The sequence below is a fragment of the Notothenia rossii genome, assembly GCF_949606895.1.
Source record: "Notothenia rossii genome assembly, chromosome: 1".
Lineage (NCBI taxonomy): Eukaryota > Metazoa > Chordata > Actinopteri > Perciformes > Nototheniidae > Notothenia > Notothenia rossii.
In genome coordinates this window covers 15561041-15585172 of record NC_136912.1, presented here as the reverse complement: position 1 = coordinate 15585172, position 24132 = coordinate 15561041, and the positions used below count along the sequence as shown (strand labels likewise).

Sequence of the window (24132 nt, the reverse complement as noted above, 5' to 3'; positions counted from 1 at the left end):
GATTCCTGCAGGAGTCCAGAGTCGCGAAGAGCCCATGCAAAATTAAATGAAATGTGTCTAATTTTATTTCCAGATGTGCTGTCAGTTGCTGCAAAAGTTTCCGACTTTTCGCTTCTCATCCACGATTACCTCACTTCCGCCGCCTGAAACCCAGGAGGTATACGATATAGCACTAATCGGTTGGAGTTGAGTCATTAAAGTACTGCACACCCACAAAGGTGTTTTCAGTTGTTATGGCAAATTATACCTGAGAATGCACACAGCTCTGCTTGGATCAACGTGAGGTCACCACACAATTTAGGGTCAATCAAAAATGGTACACTCCCACAGCGTCCTCAAAAACAGTTCAACTCTAAACCAACCACATAAAGGCATCCCCCCTGTGTGGTTTTAAATCATATCTGCCGAAGGTAACTGACTTAGCTTTTTGGGTTGATTAGACTGTGTCTTTTTGTGTTTGAAAGCACTATCAAAAACATAATCTTTTATCCAAAATATATGATTTAACTCTTCCCCCGCAGACCTCAAACGTTTTAAAAAACATGAATAGTTACATAGACAGCAGCTGTGGTCGCCTTAAGTTAATTTTTAATTTCAAGTGATTCTAAAAGAAAAATGTTAACAGCTGACATCAACATTGGCTCCGTGTACTCAAGTGTCCCTGTAACTCTAACACAGTTTGTATTCTGTTCTCTTTAAAACAACAACACTCAAAACCGATAACCTTCAGACCCATAGTCTACAAACCAATTGGTGACGTCACCGGGACTACATCCACTTCTTATTCAGTGTAAAGTCTACACTGTGAGAGGACACAGTGTACTTAGGTGCATTGGTCATCCCATGACCTTTAGATTGATTTTAGTGCTGATAAGCAAGCATGTTAACAAGCTAAACCAACAGTAACTATGCTTTATATTGTTAAGATTAGTTGTTGCATTTTATTCATAGACTTCTATAGGATCTAATGGATCTGACTTCTTTTTGCAACCAGTGACTCGCCCCTGTCGGCCATTAGAAACAATGGCTTTGGCTTAACTTTTCAGAAATGCTATAATTCCTACAGGTGGTGCTTTTCATCCAAAGACTTTGCATACAGATCTATGACTCAGTATGAGTAGAAATCTTTATTAGAAAGAAATCAATGTGTGTCTGTAGTCACTGCTACTGAGCATTAAACAACCAGGCTGTTCAACCATCCCCAGTGAAACATTCCTACACAGAAAAAAACATAATACTATTACGTCAGAAAGTAAAGTGAACGTAATGTATACAGTATATTGTATATGTGAAATATTATTGCACACAGACAATATCAGATAACAAGTGCAGATAAACACAACGGACAGATGCAGGACACAGGAGTGTCTGTCTTTACAGGGGTTTGTTGTGGATCTATGCAGAGGGGAAGGTTGTGATGAGGTCGTGTCCCTCTGGTGGTCTCATCCTGGAGCGAGCGTGAGTCTCACAGTACAGCTCCCCCTCCACGAAGAAATAGCCCTTCTGTTTGAGGTTGACGTCACAGTCGGAGCACACAAAGCAACCAGGGTGACGATATTTGTCCCGTGCCTTCACCACCGTCCCGCTTCGCATAAAAGACAGAAATGGATATGTCAAAAGCAAGGAATAGTGTAGTAGTAAACGTGAAGTAAATATATGGCATGCTATAAAAAGAAACCCTCCCTAATGGATCCCAACTGGGGGTCAATGACATGAAAGCAACAAATACACCAATTTAAAAAGCAATAGTCTCATTGTTTTTTAACTGAAATAAACCTAAATCTAATAATAAACCTAAATAACACAACAATTTAAACAATGCCTTGGTAAAAAAAAGAAGAAATTCAACACATAGTGGTGTTAAAGGGGTAAAGAAAAACACACCGACGAAGAGAGACTAAACCGTCTATTAAAATACAGTTTTCTGAAGCTCTTAATTTCAACCGTTTTATTTAGCATTAAAATAAACTGGTTTAAAACACCTCAAGTCTCAAGAAAATAAACATATGGTAACTTACCATGTATTAGTCAAACATACTAAACCCTTCAAACTATTTAAATAAAAACGTAATAGCACAGTAAAACATAAATACGGTATATTGTATAATGACATGTGATGTAGATTTTTCTGTCTCAGATATAGGTTTGTTTTTTGTGCATTCATTTCATAGTGCTCATACAGCAATGCTTAGCTTATTATGTTCAGACAAATGCGAAATACTTTTCTATAGAAGCTACAGTTAATGGTGTTGTTGTTGTGGACTGCATTGTTTTCTGTACTGTTCTCCACCCTTTGTAATGATTCATGGCGCGTCTGAATGTGAATCACAGATGAGTTTTTTCTATTTTTACTCACACAATCCCATTCCCACACTTGTCGCAGACGGGCAGTTTCTGCAGGTTTCCTGTGGGTGTAGTGGGTTTGGTTGAGGGGGCTTTCACTGTCCTGGTCACAATGGGACGAGTGCCTGTCCACAAGAGAGAGAGAAAAACAACCCTGCACTTACATACAATACCGTAGCACATAAATACTGTACAAACAAAACACTAGAGAGAGTGCTAATGATGTACTTGAATAAGGGGAACACATAGGTGGCATTATACATACATATTGTGTATGTTATGAGACCAGTGATTCATAAAGGGGCTATATGTTAGAAAATAAACTAATGTATCTACGTTTATTGTAGACCAATGATTAGAATTGACTGGATTAATTGTTCAGCTTTAACATAGGAGTTGGTTGAAGAGTTATTTATTCAATATGGAAACAATTGTATTTCTAAAACAAACAAAAAATATCAAATGAATATATGATTGCATTAGTGCCAATTATTCAACAGTACGTAAGCCCTGAAAGGTACATTTGAAAAATCTGGTGTGTGTAGAAATGTGTCGTGTTAAATGAAAGTAACGTTACATAACTTGAATGCTCTTAGTCCTATTCAGAACCAAAGGTAGTGGAGCACTTCAGCCTCTTGTGACCAAAATGAGTATTACAATAACAACAAATACATTAATCAAACATTACTAACTTCAAATCAGTTAGAGAAGATCACAGAAAGACAAATGTTTATACAAAACACCATTACTCTGATTTTAAAATAATAATTTAATACATCTATGTGTTTGTACTGTTTGGCGTTGCATCTGTTCGGCTTTTATTGAACAAACAAATATTTCTCTGTACCAGTAATCTTTTAGTTCCTGTGTGTTATGGAGGTAATGGTGTTGTAAAGAACCAGAGCTCACCATCACTGTCTATAAAGTCCTGCAGGGCTTTGAAGGAGCCGGACTGCCGAGGCTCCTGGGGCTCCTCCTGGTCTTTCTGCAACATCTGGTACACGTCAGAATCCTCGATACTGGTTAAAGTCCTGGGGCTGAGCGAGGAGCAACACACACACACACACACACACACACACACACACACACACACACACACACACACACACACACACACACACACACACACACACACACACACACACACACACACACACACACACACACACACACACACACACACACACACACACACACACACACACACACACACACACACACACACACACACACACACACACACACACACACACACACACACACACACACACACACACACACACACACACACACACACACACACACACACACACACAATCCTTTAATTAAGAACATATACTAATATCACACTAAATACTCCACAATGCATAAAAGCCCCGCATTTAAATCTTGGTTGAGTAAAAGTAAGTATTTCTTTCCAAGTATTGTTTCCGGCTCAATAATACTGCAGCATTGATGTGTATCTAAATCTTTTATATACTGTTTGTTAATTTAAGTTACAGCAATGCACTGTAGGTTAATTTAAGTTACAGCAATGCACCCTTTTGTATAAGATAATCATATGTTTGCATCGCTGTCTTATAAGAACTGTCTCTATAAATGTAATTATTTCAGAAAAAAACTGACCTTAAATATAATAAAAATAACTAGTAATTAGAGTAAATGTACAACTTTTTACTCAGAAAGCTTTACTCCTCTGAGAGTAATATTACATTTGAAATACTCATGTACTTTAGTAAATGTATTTAAGTACACAGCGCTGCTTTTTTCTATAGGAGGCCAAACAACTTTTGTAAAGTACAATACTTATTTCTCCGGACCACCCTAAGCTGATGTGATTTATACAGAAATAACGCATTGCTCTGAGGTTTCATAACCTTGTGTAGAGGGAGACCTGGTGAGAGGAACCAGCTGTAGATTACAGAGCTACAACATGAGTCAACCTTAAAAGGAGAAAAATGAGTAAGGTGCTAAATGTGAGACGAGAAAGAGAACTCATGATCTGGAACACATTGAGTAAAAAGGAAGATTTTAGCTTCAGCATGCTGAATGGACAACATGCTCTTTTTCATACTGTTATATAATCTCTCCATAATCATGTTCTACCATAATCATTCTCTCTAGTCGGCTGGTAGTAGTCGTTATGAATACATTACATGGAAATACATCTCTACTTTTCCATGTAAAGTAGCCCAGAAGTGATGAAGAGCCGGTCTATGTTCCATACGCTGACATGACTTAGGTTTGATGTGATTAATGACTTATTCAGAGTTTGTGGTTACTCCATGGACGGATTCATTCCTGTAGGCTGCGGTCATTTATCCTCAGTGTGACACCCCATACATCAGGTAGCCTAATGAAATCCATATGAGGGGAAGGCTGAACGCTAACGTACTGTAGCACATCTGTGGCTGAATTAAACCTCTCCACTGATATCGTCAAACAAACGGAGTGACTGGGTGATTCAGGAGAGTATTGTAAAGGGAAAGCAGACTTTAGTAAATGTTACAACAGCAAAATAATCAAATTACAGTGGAGAAGAAGCAGAAGGGATTCATGAAAGGAGCTAAATGAATTTTTATCAGTATCCCCGGGAGGCTGTAATGATCATTACATACCAGACAACAAGATGGATGGAAATTGACCCTGCTGTGTTTAGATCATCAACGTTGTTTGGGATAAACATTTTGCCAGAGTATAAGTTATTTATTTATTACTGTTTTCCTTTTTTAAGAAGGTCCAATCAAAATACAAGATCTCATATTCCAACAAGTCCTTTTTGTTGACGATTAGAAAAACAATTAGTTAGTTGATAAAATATTTTTAACTTGGCTCATATTTTGTCATCAAAGCTAACCTTTATGCTGTTGTTACAGTGATCTTAATTAATATTTGATCATTGCCGTCTACTTTGACATATTGATTGGAGCGCAATTGAATCTTGCATAATGCCATTAGGTGCAGAAGAAGGAGGAGCACCATTTTGTCCCAAATTATTTTAAATAAGGTGAAATTATTAGTTACTCCTTTATTAATAAAAGATGCCAAATCGATGACTGGAAAACAAATCAATTATAACAAATTAATATTTTCTTGAAGCCCAAATATCAAATACTGTGTCATGCTAAACTAAAAATATTTGACATGTGAGCAATGCAAGAAGCTAGGATGATGACAAATGATGGTTTGTTAGGGCAAGTCTAAAATGATCACCTTGTAGGCTTTGGTATAGCCAGTCCACGGATCTGACCCTCCATGGCATCCGCGATGTTGCCTGAGGAGTAGAGGCCGATGGGGGTGTTGTAGGCCGAGCTGACCACCTGATGCGTGTCATCGATGTTCGCTGCCGCCACAAACGGCTGAGCTTTCCGGTTGTGAGCAACGCCAATAGGTTTAAATTCCTGTATGGAGGAATAGAGTGCAAGGTTACTTTCAAGTCAATAAGGAGGCTAAGGATGTGAAGCGAAATGGCTAATATCATCTTGTGAAATCCTTTTAAAACTATCTTTCAAACCTGTTTCTCCGCTTCCAAGTTCATTTTATATGGATGAGCTTGACCGTCCTCCACAACACGTGGTGACCACAGTCTTGATTCATTCCTGGAAGTTTAAAACAGACCCTGGTCAGAAAGTGACCCTCACATGACCGATGAACTGACTGTTGAAAGAGTCTTTTGTGAGTGTGTGCGATCAAACCTGGAGACTAAATTCAGATGGTGTAGGAAAAGCTCAAGAAACCAAAACACAAGTTTTCTATAACAGCAGTATGACCGACATCGGCACACATCTTGTTCATTTCCTGTTAGTCCCAATCAGTGGAGAATTCACATTTTTTCACTAACTGTACATATAAAGATCAGGCACGCACACGATGGGATCAAAACAGAAAACTAGGGGTTGTGATTTGAAAACAAGCACACATTGTTATTTATTTCTTTAAGTCTTATGTTTGCCTCTTAAAGCTCCAAAACGTATATACATCAAAATAGGTAACAACAAGGTAAAAAAATGAACAGTAGACTAGCGCAAATAGAAACTACTTAGTTTTAAGGGGATACATGTCAAAAGGGTTGGGAACCAGTGCTATACAGTATCAGTGGTATATTATGAATATGTACAAACTGGCCACAGTAAAAACAACAGCAGTATAATATGTAATCCAATACAAAACTACCACAGCAGCCGTAAAACTTAATTTAGGGTTCAATCAACAGCTGTCTGATGCAAAATGTAATAATATCAGCTTCACAAATGCAGAAATTATGGCACGGCTAATGTATTACATTTCATTATACTGGGCAGGTGTTGCCTGTAATGTGTCTGCCATCTGTTTATGAGCATGCATTTCGTCTCTGCGTGTAACCTTTCAACAGTGAGACTGAGCTGATGGGAGGACTCTTTGATCTTGTTCTGCGCCTCACAGTGCAGCATGTCTGCGGACGGGACTCCCTCGATGGACGAGATGACATCACCGGCGCACAAGTTGGCTATGGCCGCCTTACTGCCGGGAGTGATCTAGAAGTGAGTAGACGAAGGAATAAAAACTGGAAGAAAGACACTTTGTTTTGATTATTTTGCTAACTAAATCCCGTTCTCTTGATCAGTTTAATAACTTCAAAAGTAAATCCACTCATAAACCCAAACATTAATGCACAAACATTTTAGAAATAGTGAAATTAGAGTTTCAACCACAAACATAAAAGCCTTGCTAAAATACACCTGACATCTGTAATTGATGGGGTTGTGAGAAATAAAACGTCAGAAATATTATTAATTATATTAGTAAAGGAAAATAAATAAATAGTTTAGTTTTTCAAACTGTATGCTTTGTACTATATATTTATGTATATATATGTTTTAATTCGTATTTTTTTAGGCTATATGTACGACCCATGCCTCCACCTTATCGAAAGACATTATAGGTGATTGCCTGTTTGTTTGAAACTGGCATGCATTTTTTTAGTTAACAAAACATCTCATAAGGTTTATATCTTACGATTTTAATAATTACAAATAGCAATAAGGTGTCTTGGTATTCCCATTGAGGCTGAGATGTTGCTGGGTTACTCCAAACACAAACATTGCTGTAACTTTGCAGCATTTATTTAGGTATTGTGAAACTTCTGTTGGTTACCAGAAAATACCCGAACATGTGTTTAGCTGTGGTTTAAACAAATGTAATTACTCTCCCTTTCCGTTTTTTCTTTGTCAAAGTATAAATGGTTCTGTACTGCAGGTATACAAATGAATAAAAGAAAGATTTCTTATAACTTGTCAAAATGATAATAAATCCCACAGCAATGTGTTTTTACTCGGTCAGCCAGAAAACCAAAAGGTATTTCACTCTAAATCCTATTCCAGCAGTCCAGGTGAGGCAGCCTGGTGAAAAGTTTAGGTCTGTTCTCCATCACTAGCACTTCATCTCTCAATAAACAACTCAACTGCAAGGCCCCTTCTTCTTGTTCCCCTGCTGGGATCACAGCTTTAAATTATTTTATTTTCCTTCTTTCAGAGTTTCACCTAGCCTAAATACTTGTGTGAAACACAACACACAGACCCTAAGAAGCCAAACTATTCAACTCATAACAGAGACGATTCATACCTTCCATGACCTAAATCTCCATATTCTTCACCACATGCACTAACTAATCTCTGAGCTGCAGATTGCCCTGGTTGGTATGCATGCATGTAAACTGCCCGTCCCTTGTAAAGGAGATAAAGTAAACGCTGCGCTGCTTCCCAATAAGTGACAGCATCCAGATGGAATATGTATTCTGCTGGCCAGGAAGTGATCAAGATGAATAAGATCTCCCGGAGAGGCATCAGGGTCACGGAAAAAATATCTAAGGAGGCAGCTTCAAACCCAGCCGAGCATTCCCACTTGTACACTACACGGGCCGTGACCTATGCTCATCCATATTGCATTACTGGGCATAGGAAACTCGCTGGGACGTTATATTGAAACTTGAATTAGGTCATCCGCCTATAAATAACTGTGGATGAAAGCGCTGAGGGGATGTCTCATGCTGCCAAAGAGGGAGCAGTAATTTAGAGTGCAGCATTTGTTGCAGTGCTGCTGTCCAACTGTATGTTTTACTGCTCTGAGGTCTGATACATGAACCTGTGCACAACTATGCTTTTTATTGGATTCTTTCGTGTCCGTGCAGCTCAGTTTTCATATCAAACATTTGTCTTTGTTTAAGTTATAGCCACCGATTTCTTTTTCCATTCTGGCTCTTTTTTCCTGACATCCTTTTATCTACTATTCTTCCCTCTTGTATGAACATCCCCAAAAGTGAACAAGGGAACAACATAAAGCCAAACACTCAATTGCTATGTTGCTCCCGGGACTTCATTCGTTGAATACTTAATCTTATTAATAGTTTTGTGTAATACACTGTATTTATGTACATACTATCAAAAGGAAAGATAAAGCTTTCCAACAAGTACAGCACTGGGGAATCCAATCCGGCAGAATCCAATGTTAGTTCATCCTATTATACCTGAAGCTACACTTACCAACGACAGATCAAATGACTAAGTGTCAATTTAAAAGAGGACGCTCTTAGTGAAAAACCAACAAAGAATTATCACCCGACTCTCAGCCAGAGAAGTTTAGCAACTAGCTGGTGAATATGTGTTAGCATTCAGCTGCTAAAGAGACTCAAAACAAACAGCTAAAAGAAGATTGGACTCACATTTGTTGACTGCCACGAGGGACATCAATGAATGCTAATGGTTCTCCATATTTAATGGGTCTGTTGATAGACAACAATTTGCTAAGAACAGCTTGTTGCGCTCCTCCTAAATGGCAAACTAAAATAGTTAGTAAAGAGATTAAAGTTAGGAAACTTGCAACAGACTGATAACACTGAGTCCATGTCAAGCTCCAACAATGTTCATCATGCCTCCCATAATGCAACTCAATTTGAAAAGACTCTTTACCTAACTGGGAAATGTTTAAAAGCAGTCTTACTGTTTCTAAGCTCAAGTTAAAAACCCTGACGACATGAAAATGTTCCTCAAGAGCCACAGAAGACAAGTTTGCACAGGCTCAGAAGTACTTCCCAGGACATGAAGATCAAGTAAACTGATCTTGATGTGTACATTTGGCATCATGCCCCTTTAAGGCCGCTGTCTGCTGAACAAAAAACATGATTATCATCACTCGTGTTTACTTTCCCTGACCAGCTGGCAACACAGACGAAAGAGGAAGATGTTCCTGACCAAAAATGGCAGTGAAGTGAGACACTTGTGTTAAATAAAGGCTGAGAGTTTACTGTAGCACAATTAAAAAAAACACAATTGTCAAAATGTTCTTATAGATGGTAAACATACATAGTTGGTAAGATGTTTTCAAGGGGTATATAAGAGCTATTCACTTTCTTTTATAAACTTCCCCCTAACGAGTACATCTTAACACATTGACCTTTGTGTTAAACTTCCCAGAATCCTCCCCCTCTCTTTTCCCATCCATCCCTTCTCTCACCACAATGTCCGCTAACACAACAGGTGTGTGGGGTTATTGGACAGAGCCAGTGACCTAACTTTGCTTATAGTCAGTGGTTCTGAGGTCTTCCCCTAAATATAGACACACATAATCCGGAGAGAGGGGATTACAGGGTCTCCTCACATCTGATCCTGTGGGACATAGGCTACAGTACACAATCCGCTAATTAAGACAACACTGTTCATACTCAGTATATTATATATATCTTTGTGCTGACTCTTTTTCCTTATTCTTTATTAACTCCCTCTATTGTCTTCACTTTAGTTAGTTAGTGTAATTAAGTGAGCTCTAGAGGTGCTAGAGAAGGGATTTTGTTACATTAGCACAACCAGGCTAGTCTTCTCATCTTGCTAAACTAGGCTAACCATCTGCTAGCCCCAACAACGTGTTCACAGTAAGTACATGAGAGTGATAATGATCTTGTCGTCCAACTCTCACAAACAAATGGAGAATGAATGTGTTTAACTCAGTAGACGTTCGTTTGTTCATGTGATTCAGTTGTTTGTTAGAACTTTTTATAAACAGGAAATACCATACTAGCTTCAGGAAATCATAATTTTCATTAAAAGATGAAGATGAATTCTATAATTCCCCATTCTGAAATAGCAGCCAAGAACTGCAAAACAGTTTGTGTTCATTCAAGCATATTTCTCATAAATCATTGGGTTTGTCATTTGGTTACAGTGAGTTTTGTTCCAGTGAATAATGGTTATGTTTAGTTTAACACATCATCTCCAAACCCTGCCTGCGCTGTCAGTCTACAATAATGACAAGCTGTGTGATGCTGCGTGGTGACGTTGTTTACTAGCATTTGAACAGCTGCAGTGTTATACTGTAGTATTGATGCCTTTACAGTGAGACTGAGCTCCCCTTCTTCGATCACTGATAAGTGCGTTATTCTGTGTGTGTCCACTGTGGAGGAAATCAAGTTCTTTCAAAACATATGAAGTGGATTCTATATCTGCAGGATTATTAATTTGTATTGGTCAGAATGTATTAACACACACTCTCCCAAATTCTCCAGCTTGAAAGTGTGTGTGTGTGTGTGTGTGTGTGTGCGGTGTGTGTGTGTGTGTGTGTGTGTGTGTGTGTGTGTGTGTGTGTGTGTGTGTGTGTGCATGCATATGTCAGAGTATAATGTAAGCTGCTATTTGTATCTAAGCCTGTTGCATTTACTGTGGCACAGGTGCAAGCCCCAAACTATTCCAGACCCTTTGTCGAACGAACCCTCCTGAAAACATTGACTCAAACACAACACTGACCGCTCTAGACTGGACCAATGGATTAAAGCACATTGAAATATATATATGATAATTTATACATTTATACATTTACATTTAATTTATACATTTAGTTGAAAAACCTAACAGTAGACTTTTCAAATGATCAACCAAACTTTTTAAAACCTTATTTTTCTTCTTCTTCTTCTGTTGTTATAATAAAGACATCCTATGCGTCACTCACCCTGGAGATGGTCAGGGGCTGGTTGAAGTCCTTTCCTCCGGTCAGGCGAAACCCCCAGGGGGCTGGACCGTTCAGCACGACATTGAGTGGCATGACCCTTTAATGTCTCCCCGCTGTTAGATAACAACAGCACACTGCAGGATACAAAGTTAAAGAGGGAAGGAATATCAAAGTGATGGAGATTTTGACCCATGTGGGTGGGTGCAAGGGGAGGAGAATGGACAGACCCCACCCCAGGAGTGAAGTCATTGGTCAGATTTTGTAAACTGGCTCCCAGACTGTTCTAGCAGCACTTGCTCGCCAGTTTTCCAATATCTGTTAAGCACTTTTTCTTAGTTTCTCTCAGACAACTTCTCTTTCTTAATAGAAAACTATCTTTTGACTTTTTATTACCACAGCTTCAATTGTCCTGAACAAATCCAGTTTTGTCTGACAGTGTGCAAGTACCTACATGGACACTTGTAATCAGAGCGAGGATGTTAACCAGCCCCCCCCCCCCCTTCATGGCTTCTCATCCCTGGGCAGCTTTCAGCCTGGCTTGCCTCCTCTCGCTCTGGTTGACGGGTCTTTCTGCTCCTGTCCTTATTTGGTCTGGAGGCGCAGCTCCTCTCTGAGGCCCTGGAGGTCCCGCAGGCACATTCCAGCCACTATTGATCTGGATGGGACCCAGGACTCTCACCCCTGAGCTTGTCAACAATCCAGTTTCAACACATCGTCTCTACTTTTCTGTGTTTTTACCAGAAACTGAGTATGTTTTGTCGGCTAATTATTTTTTCATCTCTCAAAAGCTTTCCTCTAGCCTTCAAACTCTTTATTCACTGTGCTCTTTGTTTATTATCACAGTGTTTTATTCCAGCCAGTTGAGGATATTTTTTCATTTTCCTCAGCATGCCTGTAATATCTGCATTACATCCAAAATTATAAAAACACCCAAGACTGTTTTTGGCTAAGAGAGAACAAACTGTGAGTGAAGCTTATTAAACTGTCAGCACTGATAGACTTTTGCTCAGATTTTTTTCCATCATGGAAATGTTTGCCAGTAACAGTTTGGAAGATGAAGATTCAAAGCACAACGTTCATCTTGGTGTAGTAGATTGTTCATACAATCTCTCTTCCAGTACTGTAATTCATGACTGCAGCGAACACATGTAGCATTATATCATATCCTACAGGGCCTATAAGCAATATGTACTGTCCCTTTGTGTATGCTTTAAATGCAAAAACCATTAAAGAGATACAAATTCACCTATGTAGCCTACTGTTTTATTTTTTGGTAAAAATAATTTAAAATATTTTTCAGATTTTAGGTTGTAAAGGTTAATTTAGGTTCAAACACATACATAAACCTGTACCTTAAACTTTACTTTAATGAACACATTATAGTGCGTAAAAAGAATGCTTCTTAAAGATTATGTGTATACTTTAATTTCCCATTGGGTTAAAGTTTTTAATTGTGTTGCACCTATAACCACACCCAACAATGATGTCACGGTGTACTGAAACAACCTGGAATACGTCTATCACTGAAAGTTAAAGGACACGTCTGGTGATTTTTGTTATATTCCATGGAATGCTCTTAACATGCCGATAAAAATGAATATATTAAATGCTTTGACAATAAATACATAAAAAATATCATCTGTGGAAGCTCTAGCGCTGTAAAAAGCACGACCAATCATTTTAGCCGGCCCAGCTAAAATAACTGGATGGCCTACCTGCCTGTCAGCCTTCCATCTGTGCACAAACTTATCTTGTGATCTCATTGGTCATGTGCGCGTTCGTGTGTGTTGGAGGAGGGGCTCTGTAAGGAAGTGGCAGATTTCATCCGGTTGTGTATTTTCAAATTCTAGCGCACTCGAGCTGGTTTCTTTGGTTTCTCTAAAATGACCTACCCCACCTTTAACAAAAAAATCTAACCAACAATGACCATGGACATACATTCTTTTCCACAAACACATTAATTAGCCACACTGTTTGACTGGGTAACATGTTCCTTCATTAATATAAATATGGGCACTTTATTTTCCTTTTTTGTCACTTGCACTCCTGCTGCCATACAGTAAGTGCTTACTGGATGCCTAGTGTATTAATTCATAGCTCAAAATAGCCCCCAACACATTGACCACTACCCCTGCTAAAAACTACTAAGTCAGCAGTTTAGAACATTTGTAACACTTGAAAAAATAAAAATGTTTTCACTTAGCTGTTTCATAAGGAAAGATTGAGCTACAAGACAGAGTGTTGAATTCATATTGATGGGCCAATTACTGCTTGGTCTTTTCATCCAATTTGTTGACAATAATAAACAAATGCATCACCAGCCTTTACAGCACGGGAGCTCTGCAAGCATTATTTGTATAAAGATAACCTGTATACCCTGTAGAGTTTTAAATGTATTTTCATGGTTTTATACTCAAAATTTCCCACCAAAATTGTATGTTTGAAAGCTTTTCTCTCAATGTTTCTTTCCTTTAATTGGCACATTGCTGCCACCTACTGATCACCACCACCAATTGTCCATAGTTGGAATTGCGTGAAGAAAGAGGATATAGACATTCACCCCCTCACCTCTGTGATTAGAATTAAAAAAAAGTGGTGAAAAACTCTGCAACATACCTTTAACCATCAGTAATGAGATTTTCTTTTCAGTCATCAACAAAAACAAAGTTGTCTTTACTGTCAAGCTGAACGGAAAAGATCATTGGAAAGTGTTCATCTACCAGCTGGATTTTATTAGCAATACAGCCCCAAAAAACGATCCAACATATGCTAAGATATTGTAGAAATACTTAGGTCCAAGAGTGTGCATTGTATTTGATATTAACATGAACAACATATCAGATTGACAATTTCATTACATGTATAAACATTTTCAAATTCATGTCTTTAGTCCAAATGTGATCCTGTGTTGCATCGAAGCAGACTAGAGGTTTACTGTATGTTTCAACACTGTAGTTTCATTCTGTGCACACTTCCTGATGTTTTCTAGACTACATATGCATAAATGAATTCTTTGCATCATGGGAAGAGGTTTACGTATACATGGCTATTAAATTAGTGAGTTGGACGTAAGGCAGCAATCCCCAACTCTGCTCACTAACTACAGTAACTTCAGTTTACATCACTGCCGCAACAAATAACTGGAGAGAAAAAGGCCTACATGCCAAGCTACAATAATACAAATCGTAAATTAGCACCACTGATGAATAATGTGAAGAAAGAAGAAGAAGAAGAAACCAAATATGATGGTGGGTGAGAAAAAAGCTGACTTTATAAAGCAAGTGGATGTTGGCCATTTTACAGCTCTCATACAAAAGGCTTACAAAAATACCACAGACACACACACACACACACACACACACACACAGTGTTCTCACACCAGCTGAAACAGTGGATGACAGGGGGTGACGTGAAGGACAATGAATGATAAAATAAAATAATATTTTAAGGTGCTTTAACAAATTGTTTTGTTGTCAGTGTCCATCCTATATGCGAAACGTAACATGAGAATAAACATATTCACTGAGCATGACCAGCTAAGATCGAAACCTCCGATATATTAAATAAGTACAGTGACTCATTCACTCTTACAACAGGGTTAAAAAACAAAACTGCAGTAACATGACTGAAGTCTTTGATAAAATGCCATCTCATCCTTCATCTGACTTAAATAATTCAACATAAAAACATCATTACACCTGGCATGATCATAGCCCATGAACTTTTGTGTTACTTGTAACTCAGCACCTATCCTGGCAGATGCCTTACAAGAAAATACCAAGCCTTCAAATGAGGCTTTCCTGCTGTTGACAATTGTTAGAAAATCATGTTGTCCCATCCTTTCTAAAATTGTGTTAATACACATTTTGACCAACAATTACCCTCTAATAAATATAATACCTAAAACGTTGGTAACCTTTTTGCATACACTTTTCAAAACCATCCAGCCCGAGGCCCAATACACATATTAAAGTGTAGTGTGGGAATTCTGAAGTGAAACTTTAGATAAAACAAACGCAACATGGTGTTAAAATGACCTTAAAGTGCATTAATCCTAGTGTGAAGATGTTGAAAATATTTTTCGTGTTTCCTAATGTTATACTTTTAATCTAATGTATTAGGTTTAGACAGCATGTGCAACAGAGCCAATGATATTTTTGCAGATTTTGAAATGATTGCTTAATATTGATAATTGATAGTCTTTCATATTCCTAAATTCTTATCAACCAATCATTACATTGGGCGATGCCTAACATGCACACTTTTCCACATGTCAGTGTGGAGAGTAACATCCTTTTACCTGAAACACTGGCTGCAATCCCTTCAACACAGTTCGTATACAACAGACCTGTCGACGGAATACTGTTTATACAACACAATGCACTGAATGTCTTTGGGAGTATTTGTAAATTAACACTGAAGTGAAATGTAACGAGTGTTTTTGGGTTTGACATACTGCAGAAAAATTAAAAAAGGTGGTGTGTGGTGATCTTACAGAAGCATCACGCGGTGCCGTTTTCTTTCAATGACTGTTTGCAAAGTTCCTTCGATATCTTTCCATCAAAAGTTAAAGGTCACTGACTGGAGCAAAAAGTTTGGGTTCTCCATCATAGAAAAATAAGGATAAAAAAAAGATAAGATAAAAAAAAAAAAAAATTATTTTATAGAAGTTTTCCATTAAACATGGCTAGTTAGAGCTAAATGTTCTGTCTGTGTGCAGCTGACGAGCCACGCGTACACGCAAACACATAAATGTGCAACGGGCCTCGGAGGGGCCGGTGTTGGGAGGTGGTGTCCTGCGGGTGCTGTGCTGAGGGCGCTGAAGTGTCACAGGAAGGGGCGGAGCCAGGGGCGGAGTCTGGAATCATCATTATAGCTGCTTCACGTAGTTTCCTGGGAAGGTTCCAAACAACTTGGTCCTTCGCGAGGTCCCTTTACAAACAAAGAGCAATACAATGAGAAGTCTGGCAGTAGCTGTCACTAGCATCAATTCAGCTCTCTGCAGTCTGGAGGGAAACTGAATCACATGAAAACCTCTTTAGTGAGCAAAGGATATCCTTAACGAATCAGCTCGCTCAGCTGCGCAGGATTGACTTTCCCCAACAGTCATGTTAAATATATAAATAGGTGGTGGCATCACATTGCTATCCTCCTTTGGTTGATATTTACAATGTGTATTTGGTATCATGCCTACTTGATTTTGATGCAAAAACTATTGAGGTAGAGCCTTCATTTATAATTTAGCATTTTCTTAAGTATTCAGTAAAGAACCACAAGCTGAAAAACAACAAAAAACATGCAATATAGGCAGCAAGAAACACGCATACAACATGTATAACTATAATAAGTAAATATGTAAATTACAATCAAAATAACAACAACACTCCTCTTACCAACAAACCAGCCATCATCACATTTCTCCATCACGTCTACAACGTCCCCCTCCTTCAGCTCCAGCTCATCCTCGTTGCGAGGCATGTAGTTGTACACGGCCTGGTACCTGCGTTTTAAAAAGGAACAGTGAAATGACACCCACCATATGCTGCAGATACTTAACAGTAAGGTTATTTTCCCTGCTATGCGTAATATTATCCAGTGTTTTCTCTATCTGACTGTCTAACCTTGACCTGATTAAAGGGTTCAACACATTTTTTGAATTACAACTATACTGTGCACATATTGTATAACTTGCTAAGCCTTCAGTAAAGATTAAAACATCATTTTAGTTTGGGTAACAGCAAATAAGTGGTGTAATAAGAATGATAACTTACGGGTCTCCTCCACCATGCAGTGCATCCTGTACTAATCGCTGTGAGAAAGACAGAAAGAGACAGACAGGAAGTCAACATTTGGCAATGGTAAAGTTCTTGTTCGGCTGAGAGGATAAACTGAGATACTGGTCTGTAATGCTGTTGATTATAATAAATAAGATATCATTTAGGTGTTATCAAATCCTTTGAAAAAACCCCTGAATAGACAAACCAATCGAGCACTCACATCAAACATAAATCAATATCTCAATTTAGACTGTAAAAAACAGCATACTTTAAAGGTCCCATATCATGGCCATTTCCACTGATCATAATTCCATTGTTGAGGTCTACTAGAATAGATTTATATTGTGCAATTTTCCAAAATCACTTTGGTTTCTCATCCAGCATCTCTGTAAACTACGTGTATTCACTGAATTTCACTCTCTGCCTTTAACGGCTCGTTGTAGCTCCAATAGCTCCAGCCCCCACCCTCCCTGTGAGCACAGTGTGCTCTGATTGGTCGGGACGTTGTGAATCGCCCTGAGCTCCGTGGGGGTGTGGTTTCCTTGTTTAGGGATACACATCGAAACACAGCCACACTCACCCTGAGCACACACAAAGTCACAGCCGAAGTAAAAACAATAATTGTGGTTTGATATTGAGTAAGAAAAAGGTTGATAAACGCTGTGAGAATGGGTCTGCAGAGAGAATTTCGCCGCGATCCCAACTGTCTGTTATCAGCCTGCAGCCAGGGAGGAGAGATCAGCAGAGCTGCCTGCACTGAGTGTGTGTGTGAGGAAGTCCGTGGATTGGTCAATTTGGACCAATCAGCGGGGGCTTAACGTAACGGCTCCGCGGACGTAACGTAACAGCTCCACGGATTTGTCCATTTGGTTCCGGGTAACGCATGACTTCATGCGGTACCCGGAAGAATCAATGGAGAGTGACGTATCTCCAACGAGGCGTTTTGGGGAGGTATTTTCTGTGTTAGAGTTTTACTCGCTACAGGGTGTACTTTAAGGGTTTTGACTCTGCACACCGTTTACATGCATAAAAACCTTCATAACACAGAAGGGGACGGGTAATAACCGGAAAAGCATGACATGGGACCTTTAATGTACGTTTTAATACATGAGGTGATCGGTCAGAAATACAACGATTTCCTTCCTGCAAATGAGAACAGTAAGATCATGGTTGAATGAAGACATGCCCCCCTACCCTTCGACCTCTAATGGAGGACAGATAGGACCTCCGGGACAAGATGGGGCTACGAGGAGGTTTACCACCAAGAACTGCGTCCTGCTTAACAGGCAGAAAGACCAGAGGCATCACACCGATAACCTTCAACAGTAAAAGGACTGAGCAGCCTTCACTATGAGCTGAACACACACGCACAGAGGCTAACGCCATGCTGTGAAACATCATCCATCGACATGCCGAAGCCAACTACAATCCTCCTGAGCACACAACAGAACAACCAACACGAGCACGTAGTCTGCTGTCCATGAATCATCACCATAGCACTAACATGACACAGTGTTAGTGTACAAACTGCAAAGTAGTTTCAGCTGCAACATATTCTCCATGATTGATTGTCTAGTTAGGAAAATGCACAATCACAATTTACCAGATTGTATTTTTGTAACACTAACCTAGAGTGGTTCAATTTAAAATGATATAAAACAGCAAATTGTTAAAGCATTTTCCCCACAATAAACGATGAATCAGATTTTAAGTATGTCCATTATTTGCAGTCCATTGATTAGTTGACTGCTCACTTCAACCACAACCATCTTCATTAACATCAACAACTTAAATGTTAGATATAGTATTATCAGAAGAGTTCTTCCCATAGTCCTTTGCACCACAAACGAGATCTAAATCAAGGCCACCATCTTGACATTCCAGCGTTACCTTTACCATAGGAGACATACGTCCTGGGTGGGGAGAGCGTGGAGTGGTGAGGGGGGGAGAGGCTGGTTTAAAGGGAGTGGGAACAGGTGACTCTGTGTCGGGGCAGGATGTGACGGGATGGGACGGACAGGGAGAGCTTGAGGGGTGAGGGACGGGGTGCTGTGAGGAAACGTTTGGAGAGGGGTGAGAGGAGCGGGAGGGAGGAGGTGAGACAGGCGGAGATGGAGATACTGAGGGTACTGGCGATGTCATAAGGCGAGGAAGGGATGGGGGCCGAGGGGAGACAGGGGGAGATGGAGGGACGGTGTTACCATCCTGCTGTTGTGACCGGGACACAGAGGACGAAGGAGTACACGAAGAAGTAGAAGACGATAAATGAATAAAAGTAGAAGATAAAGAAAAAGTGAAAGGCGAGGTTGTAAATGAAGTAAAAGAAGAAGTAGAAAAAGTAGAAGATGAAGGGGTAGAAGAACAAGAAGAAGAAGAAGCAGGAGTTAATGAAGGAGATGCACAAGGAGTAAAAGACAAAGCAGAAGGGGGAGGGGGAGGTAAGGAGGTCGGAGCTGGTTGTATTAAGGGTGAGGGGAGGCCGGGGTGAGGAAGCCATGTCGGAGTGGAAGGAGAGACTTCAGCCTATGGAGGTAATGACATACACATGAATACTGAAGCTGAATCACAGAAGATAAATCCTGAGAATTACTACTGAGCCCGGAAGAGAAATGGAGGAAAATATTATATATAGATATTATATAAAATTGTAATAAAACTCCAGTAATAGACATTTTTCCAAATAAACCATGGACATATGACGTTGAACCGGGACTGCTGATTTGTATTCCATATTTTATTCCTTCTATTCCATTTCATTGCAAAGTACTGTTATATTTTCCTATATTTTTAATTATTACTATTTTTACTTACCTGTGTTTTTAATTCTTATTTTTCAGATTCCTCGTACGTGTAAACCTACTTGGTAATAAACCTGTTTCTGATTCTGAAACTGAAGCAGCTTATTTAATAATTTGATTATTTTAATGTCATGTCAAAACGTTTTCTAGGAAAGTCCATGATATTTGAAAGGTGACCTATCATGCAAAATGCACTTTTGTACGTCTTTGATACATGAATATGTGTCCCCGGTGTTCCAGGGAACTCACCAAGTGTCAGAAAACACAACCCTCTCTATTTTCCTCCATACCCAAATGTCTAAAAAAGGGGCGGCAACGGATCTGATACAGACTGATCCAGATTTGAACACTTCTATGACGTCACAGAAGTTGCCCTAAGGCTATTGGGCCAACTCCACCAATCAGGAGGAGACAGCCACGGACATTGCCGTTGGAAAGCGCTGGAGACGCTGTAGTACATATGCCAGGCCTGTAGATGGTGCTGTTCTCACAGAATCAGCCCATGCAAAGACAGTGTTAAATTGAGCGAAATGAGGAATGGCTAAAATGCATGATCTGTTTGGTATTTTGAAAAATAAAAAGTATAAATATGCCTTATATAGGTATGGTCCTACACTATATTATTCAAATATAGCATGATAGGTCCACTTTAATAATTGGATTATTTTAATGTCATGTCAAAACGTTTTCTAGGAAAGTCCATGATACTTTAAGTGATGTACACTTTCTATTATAATGCTATAAATTCTCACTAGTTTTTTTTTTACTATATAAATTCACATTGTGCAAAGTCACATCAACTTCTTTGGATGAAGATATAATACAACAGGTAAACTTCCTCAGTTTCCATTATAAATCATAAAATAACTGCCACTATGGATATTGCTAGATGCTTTTTTGTTGATCTTGAACATATTGATGGTCGGTTACTGCATTAAGGATACCAAAATGGCTATAGGACACAAGTAGATTTACCCCTGCGATAGATATTTACAAGACAATGCAAAACTAGATCTATTTCTTTTAAGATTTAAAAAATGTCCTCCATCTCTCTTCCAGGGCCCTGTAGTAATTCCAAACTCAACAGAAGCAGCTCACACCATGCTCTACCTGTGGGCCAAGTCTCTCATTAAAACCTTTAATGTCCTCCTCCTTATCCTCTATATCTTCATCCTCTTCCTCAATGAACAACTCAAATCCCATTCCTGTCATCGATGGTGGGCTTTCAGATTCGCATCGTTGTTCAATCAGAGTTTCTGACTGCTCCCCCCAAGCCATGGGAAGTGATTCCATAGTCAGAGGCTTGTGAAGCTGCTCGTCTAACCTATCGCTGCCTATCAGGTCGCTGGATGGAGATAGTGCTCGTGGTTTTACTTTTGGCTGATCGAATTCTTCTGCTTTAGATTTACATCTGCCCTGGGTTTCATTGGTTAGCGAGGTTAGTGGGAAATCTATCGGAGACAATCTTGAAAAGTCAGGAACTTCTGCAATGGTAGAATCATCCATAATCATAGACAAAAGGTCGTCGTAAGGGTCTTTCACTTGCAGTTCAGCCATTATGCTGCTTTTGTTCACTTCCACAGTTGGTGACTTTATTGGTTCTGGCACTGTGCAGGAAAACACCTCTGGCTTAGAGACTTGTGATCGTCGAGCTATTCCTTTGCCACTGTTGTATCGCACTGAAGGCTGAGGCAGTGGAGGTGAAAATGAGGAACAAGGAAGGGGAGGAGGAGGAGGAGGAGGAGGAGGCGGAGGAAGAGGAGGAGGCGGTGGGGAGAAAGGCAGGGTTGGTGAGCTGTGACCTAAACTAAGTCTCCCGTCTCTGAAAGGAGAATTTAAGGAAGACCTCGGGGGCGGCAGGGCGAAGCCTCTCTGTGGTTGTGCAGGTGATGGTGCCATCAAATCCTGAGCCTTATGGAAAGGAGTCAGGTCAGAGGGGAGCGGTGGGGGTGTGGGCGGTGTGGGGGTGGTAGTGACGGAGCGAGATGGAGAGGAGGCAGAAGGCTCCAGTGTGAGGGCCAGCCACTCTTCGGTGATAGTTTGCAGGTCAGGCCTTCTCAACGGGGGGTGAGGGGAGGGGAGGTCACGAGGAGTGGGGGGTGGAGGTAGATGGTAGAAAGGCTTCATGAAGGTGAAGTGAAAAAGAAGGAACAATGTAATTCCAAACACTGTAACAGAGTGCAGTGTGTGGTGTGTGTTTAGAGCTCTACATACTCCTCTATGCAGAGGATGTTTTTACCCATTTCTTTAAATATATTGGGATTTCTTTTGGCGACAATTGTTATGTTGGAAAGTAACCAACACTGTTAAAGATATGCACATTTTAAATAAACCAACTCATTACTGTATAAAGTAGCTGTAAATGCTATATTCTAACCAGTAAATAAAGAACAAATTGATGTTTTTGAATTTTGTAACTATTGTATAGGTGTTGACCATCTTGTTGTCACCTTGTTGTAGTGTTTCTCCTACCTTGGTAGGTGTAGAGCTGGGTGTCCTGTTGCCAGGGTAACCATGTGGGTCTATGTGGTGGGCGGAGCTCTTGGACGGGGAGCGCTTGATGATGTTAACATACGACACAGGAAAGATGCCCTGTTTGGTTGTGTCTGGGATCCTCCCCTCGTACCAGTTCCCGTCCACCTGCCTTATCACAATTACTCTCTCACCCTACACACACACACACAAAATAAAAATGTGATGTTTAACCACAACTCAAAGGTTTAGCGCCACCTTGTAGGACTTCTGTTAATCACATGTATTGCTATTTATCAATGTATCATTTATTATAACAATATAACAGACATAATTTATATAAATTGTGCACTTTAACATATCTCCATTATAGCCCCAGAGCCTCTTTCAAAAGCAATAGATGTTAACTACCCTGCAAATTAAAAAAATCACAACTAGGGACGAGCAATAGTGACAATTAGCAATAGCTATTAGTTTTCTGTGCAGTACACAAATATAATGCTTGGTGTTGGTTGGAACCATTTTAAATTGCATATTGCTATCGCATAAAAATGCATTTGAGTTAAAACAGTAGCGGAAACGGAGTGAATTAATCTGGATTATTGACTTCATGCTGTTTTATTTGAAAAATGTGTATCTTTCTTAAATTTTAAACAATCACTACCACCGGATGATGAACTCAAAAAAGTATTGTTTAAAAAAAAAAAATGCAAGGTTTCCAATCATTACTATTGATTATAACAAGCCCTGTTACATTGGTGCAGCTTCTAATAAACAATAAACAGGCCACCTTTCTGAGAGACATCTCCACGTTAGTATCAGCATTAAAGTTGTAGCGAGCTATTGCCTCTCCGATCTCTCTGACGTGTGCTGGTGGAGGAGGACGGATCGGCTGCTGCTTCTCTGAGGATGGCATCTTCTGTTTATGCGTGGACAATAGTGTGAAAAGAAAAGACAAACCATCGAGACAAATGACATATAAGACACAAGATGATGCACCTGTAGTCAGTTATACAGGTGTTCTGTTTAATAGTTGCAGACTTACTTCTACATATGATATGGGTAATATCCCAACCCGACCGCGGTGCTCTCCTTCATACCAGTTGTTGTCAATCTGTCGGATGATGTTCACTGCATCGCCCTTCTTAAATGTCAGCTCCCTGCAACACATTCATGTCATCAAAGTGCCAACACAGAGGTGTGAGAAGACACAAACTCACAACTTCAACCAGCAAAGAAACACCCGTCACAAAACGTTAGCCAGTGAAGCACGATGGAAGAAAATCAAATGCAGCCCAAATTAGTTTTATTCATGCATATATTTAAAGCATAAGATGAATTAGTTAAAGCCATCCAAGTCTGGTGGTAAGATGTGTTCTTAAAAAGCAAAACATCTTACACAGCAATCTCAAATCCTAACATTGAATGCAATGTCTCGAGATGTGTTGGTATGCAGTTAGGCGTTCATGCTTAAAAGCTTGGCTCCCTTTGCGCGTGCACTGTGCATTTCCTGTACTCACTTAGCTGTTTGTGCCTTAAAATCATAAATGGCTCTTGCAGGCTGTTTCTGATGAAGGAGAGAGAACAGAATAAGTTGTGTCATCTGTTTATGGGAGACCTAGGAGATGAAAGTGAGAGAAAGAAAGCAGGCAAGCAAAACATAAAAAACTGCTTTACAATCTCTGTGAGAATCATCAAAATGTGTGGCATTGTGATCCTTAAGACAAAAAATGCAATACTTATTTGTATTAATCGATTCTCTTAATGAA

The 24132-nt window shown here is 39.6% G+C and overlaps 2 protein-coding genes across 6 annotated transcripts in view; both read right to left on the bottom strand.

Annotated features, from left to right (window-relative positions):
• Positions 1-1108: 1108 nt before the first annotated feature.
• On the bottom strand, positions 1109-11483 carry LOC307030450 (PDZ and LIM domain protein 3-like). Its single transcript, XM_079666899.1, has 7 exons — positions 11317-11483; positions 6706-6857; positions 5858-5942; positions 5557-5744; positions 3253-3380; positions 2357-2468; positions 1109-1585 (listed from the first exon to the last, which is right to left on the bottom strand). The coding sequence occupies exons 1-7, from the start codon at positions 11407-11409 to the stop codon at positions 1396-1398; spliced, it is 948 nt and encodes a 315-aa protein (XP_079523025.1). The 5' UTR covers positions 11410-11483; the 3' UTR covers positions 1109-1395.
• A 2544-nt stretch (positions 11484-14027) lies between these two features.
• Positions 14028-24132, bottom strand: part of sorbs2a (sorbin and SH3 domain containing 2a) — a 48366-nt gene continuing 38261 nt past the window's right edge. For 2 of the 5 annotated variants that reach the window (XM_079675839.1, XM_079675843.1), the window contains 10 exons: positions 23884-23930; positions 23409-23523; positions 23154-23282; positions 22364-22558; positions 21002-22012; positions 18984-19616; positions 18288-18368; positions 17088-17125; positions 16710-16816; positions 14028-16248 (listed from right to left, as the gene is read on the bottom strand). In XM_079675839.1, the coding sequence (XP_079531965.1) occupies positions 16187-16248; positions 16710-16816; positions 17088-17125; positions 18288-18368; positions 18984-19616; positions 21002-22012; positions 22364-22558; positions 23154-23282; positions 23409-23523; positions 23884-23930 (2418 nt within the window). In that variant the 3' untranslated portion in view covers positions 14028-16186. Of the gene's footprint in view, positions 16249-16709; positions 16817-17087; positions 17126-18287; positions 18369-18983; positions 19617-21001; positions 22013-22363; positions 22559-23153; positions 23283-23408; positions 23524-23883; positions 23982-24132 lie in introns of all 5 variants that reach the window. The other 3 variants (XM_079675842.1, XM_079675840.1, XM_079675841.1) reach the window with 3 other exon arrangements.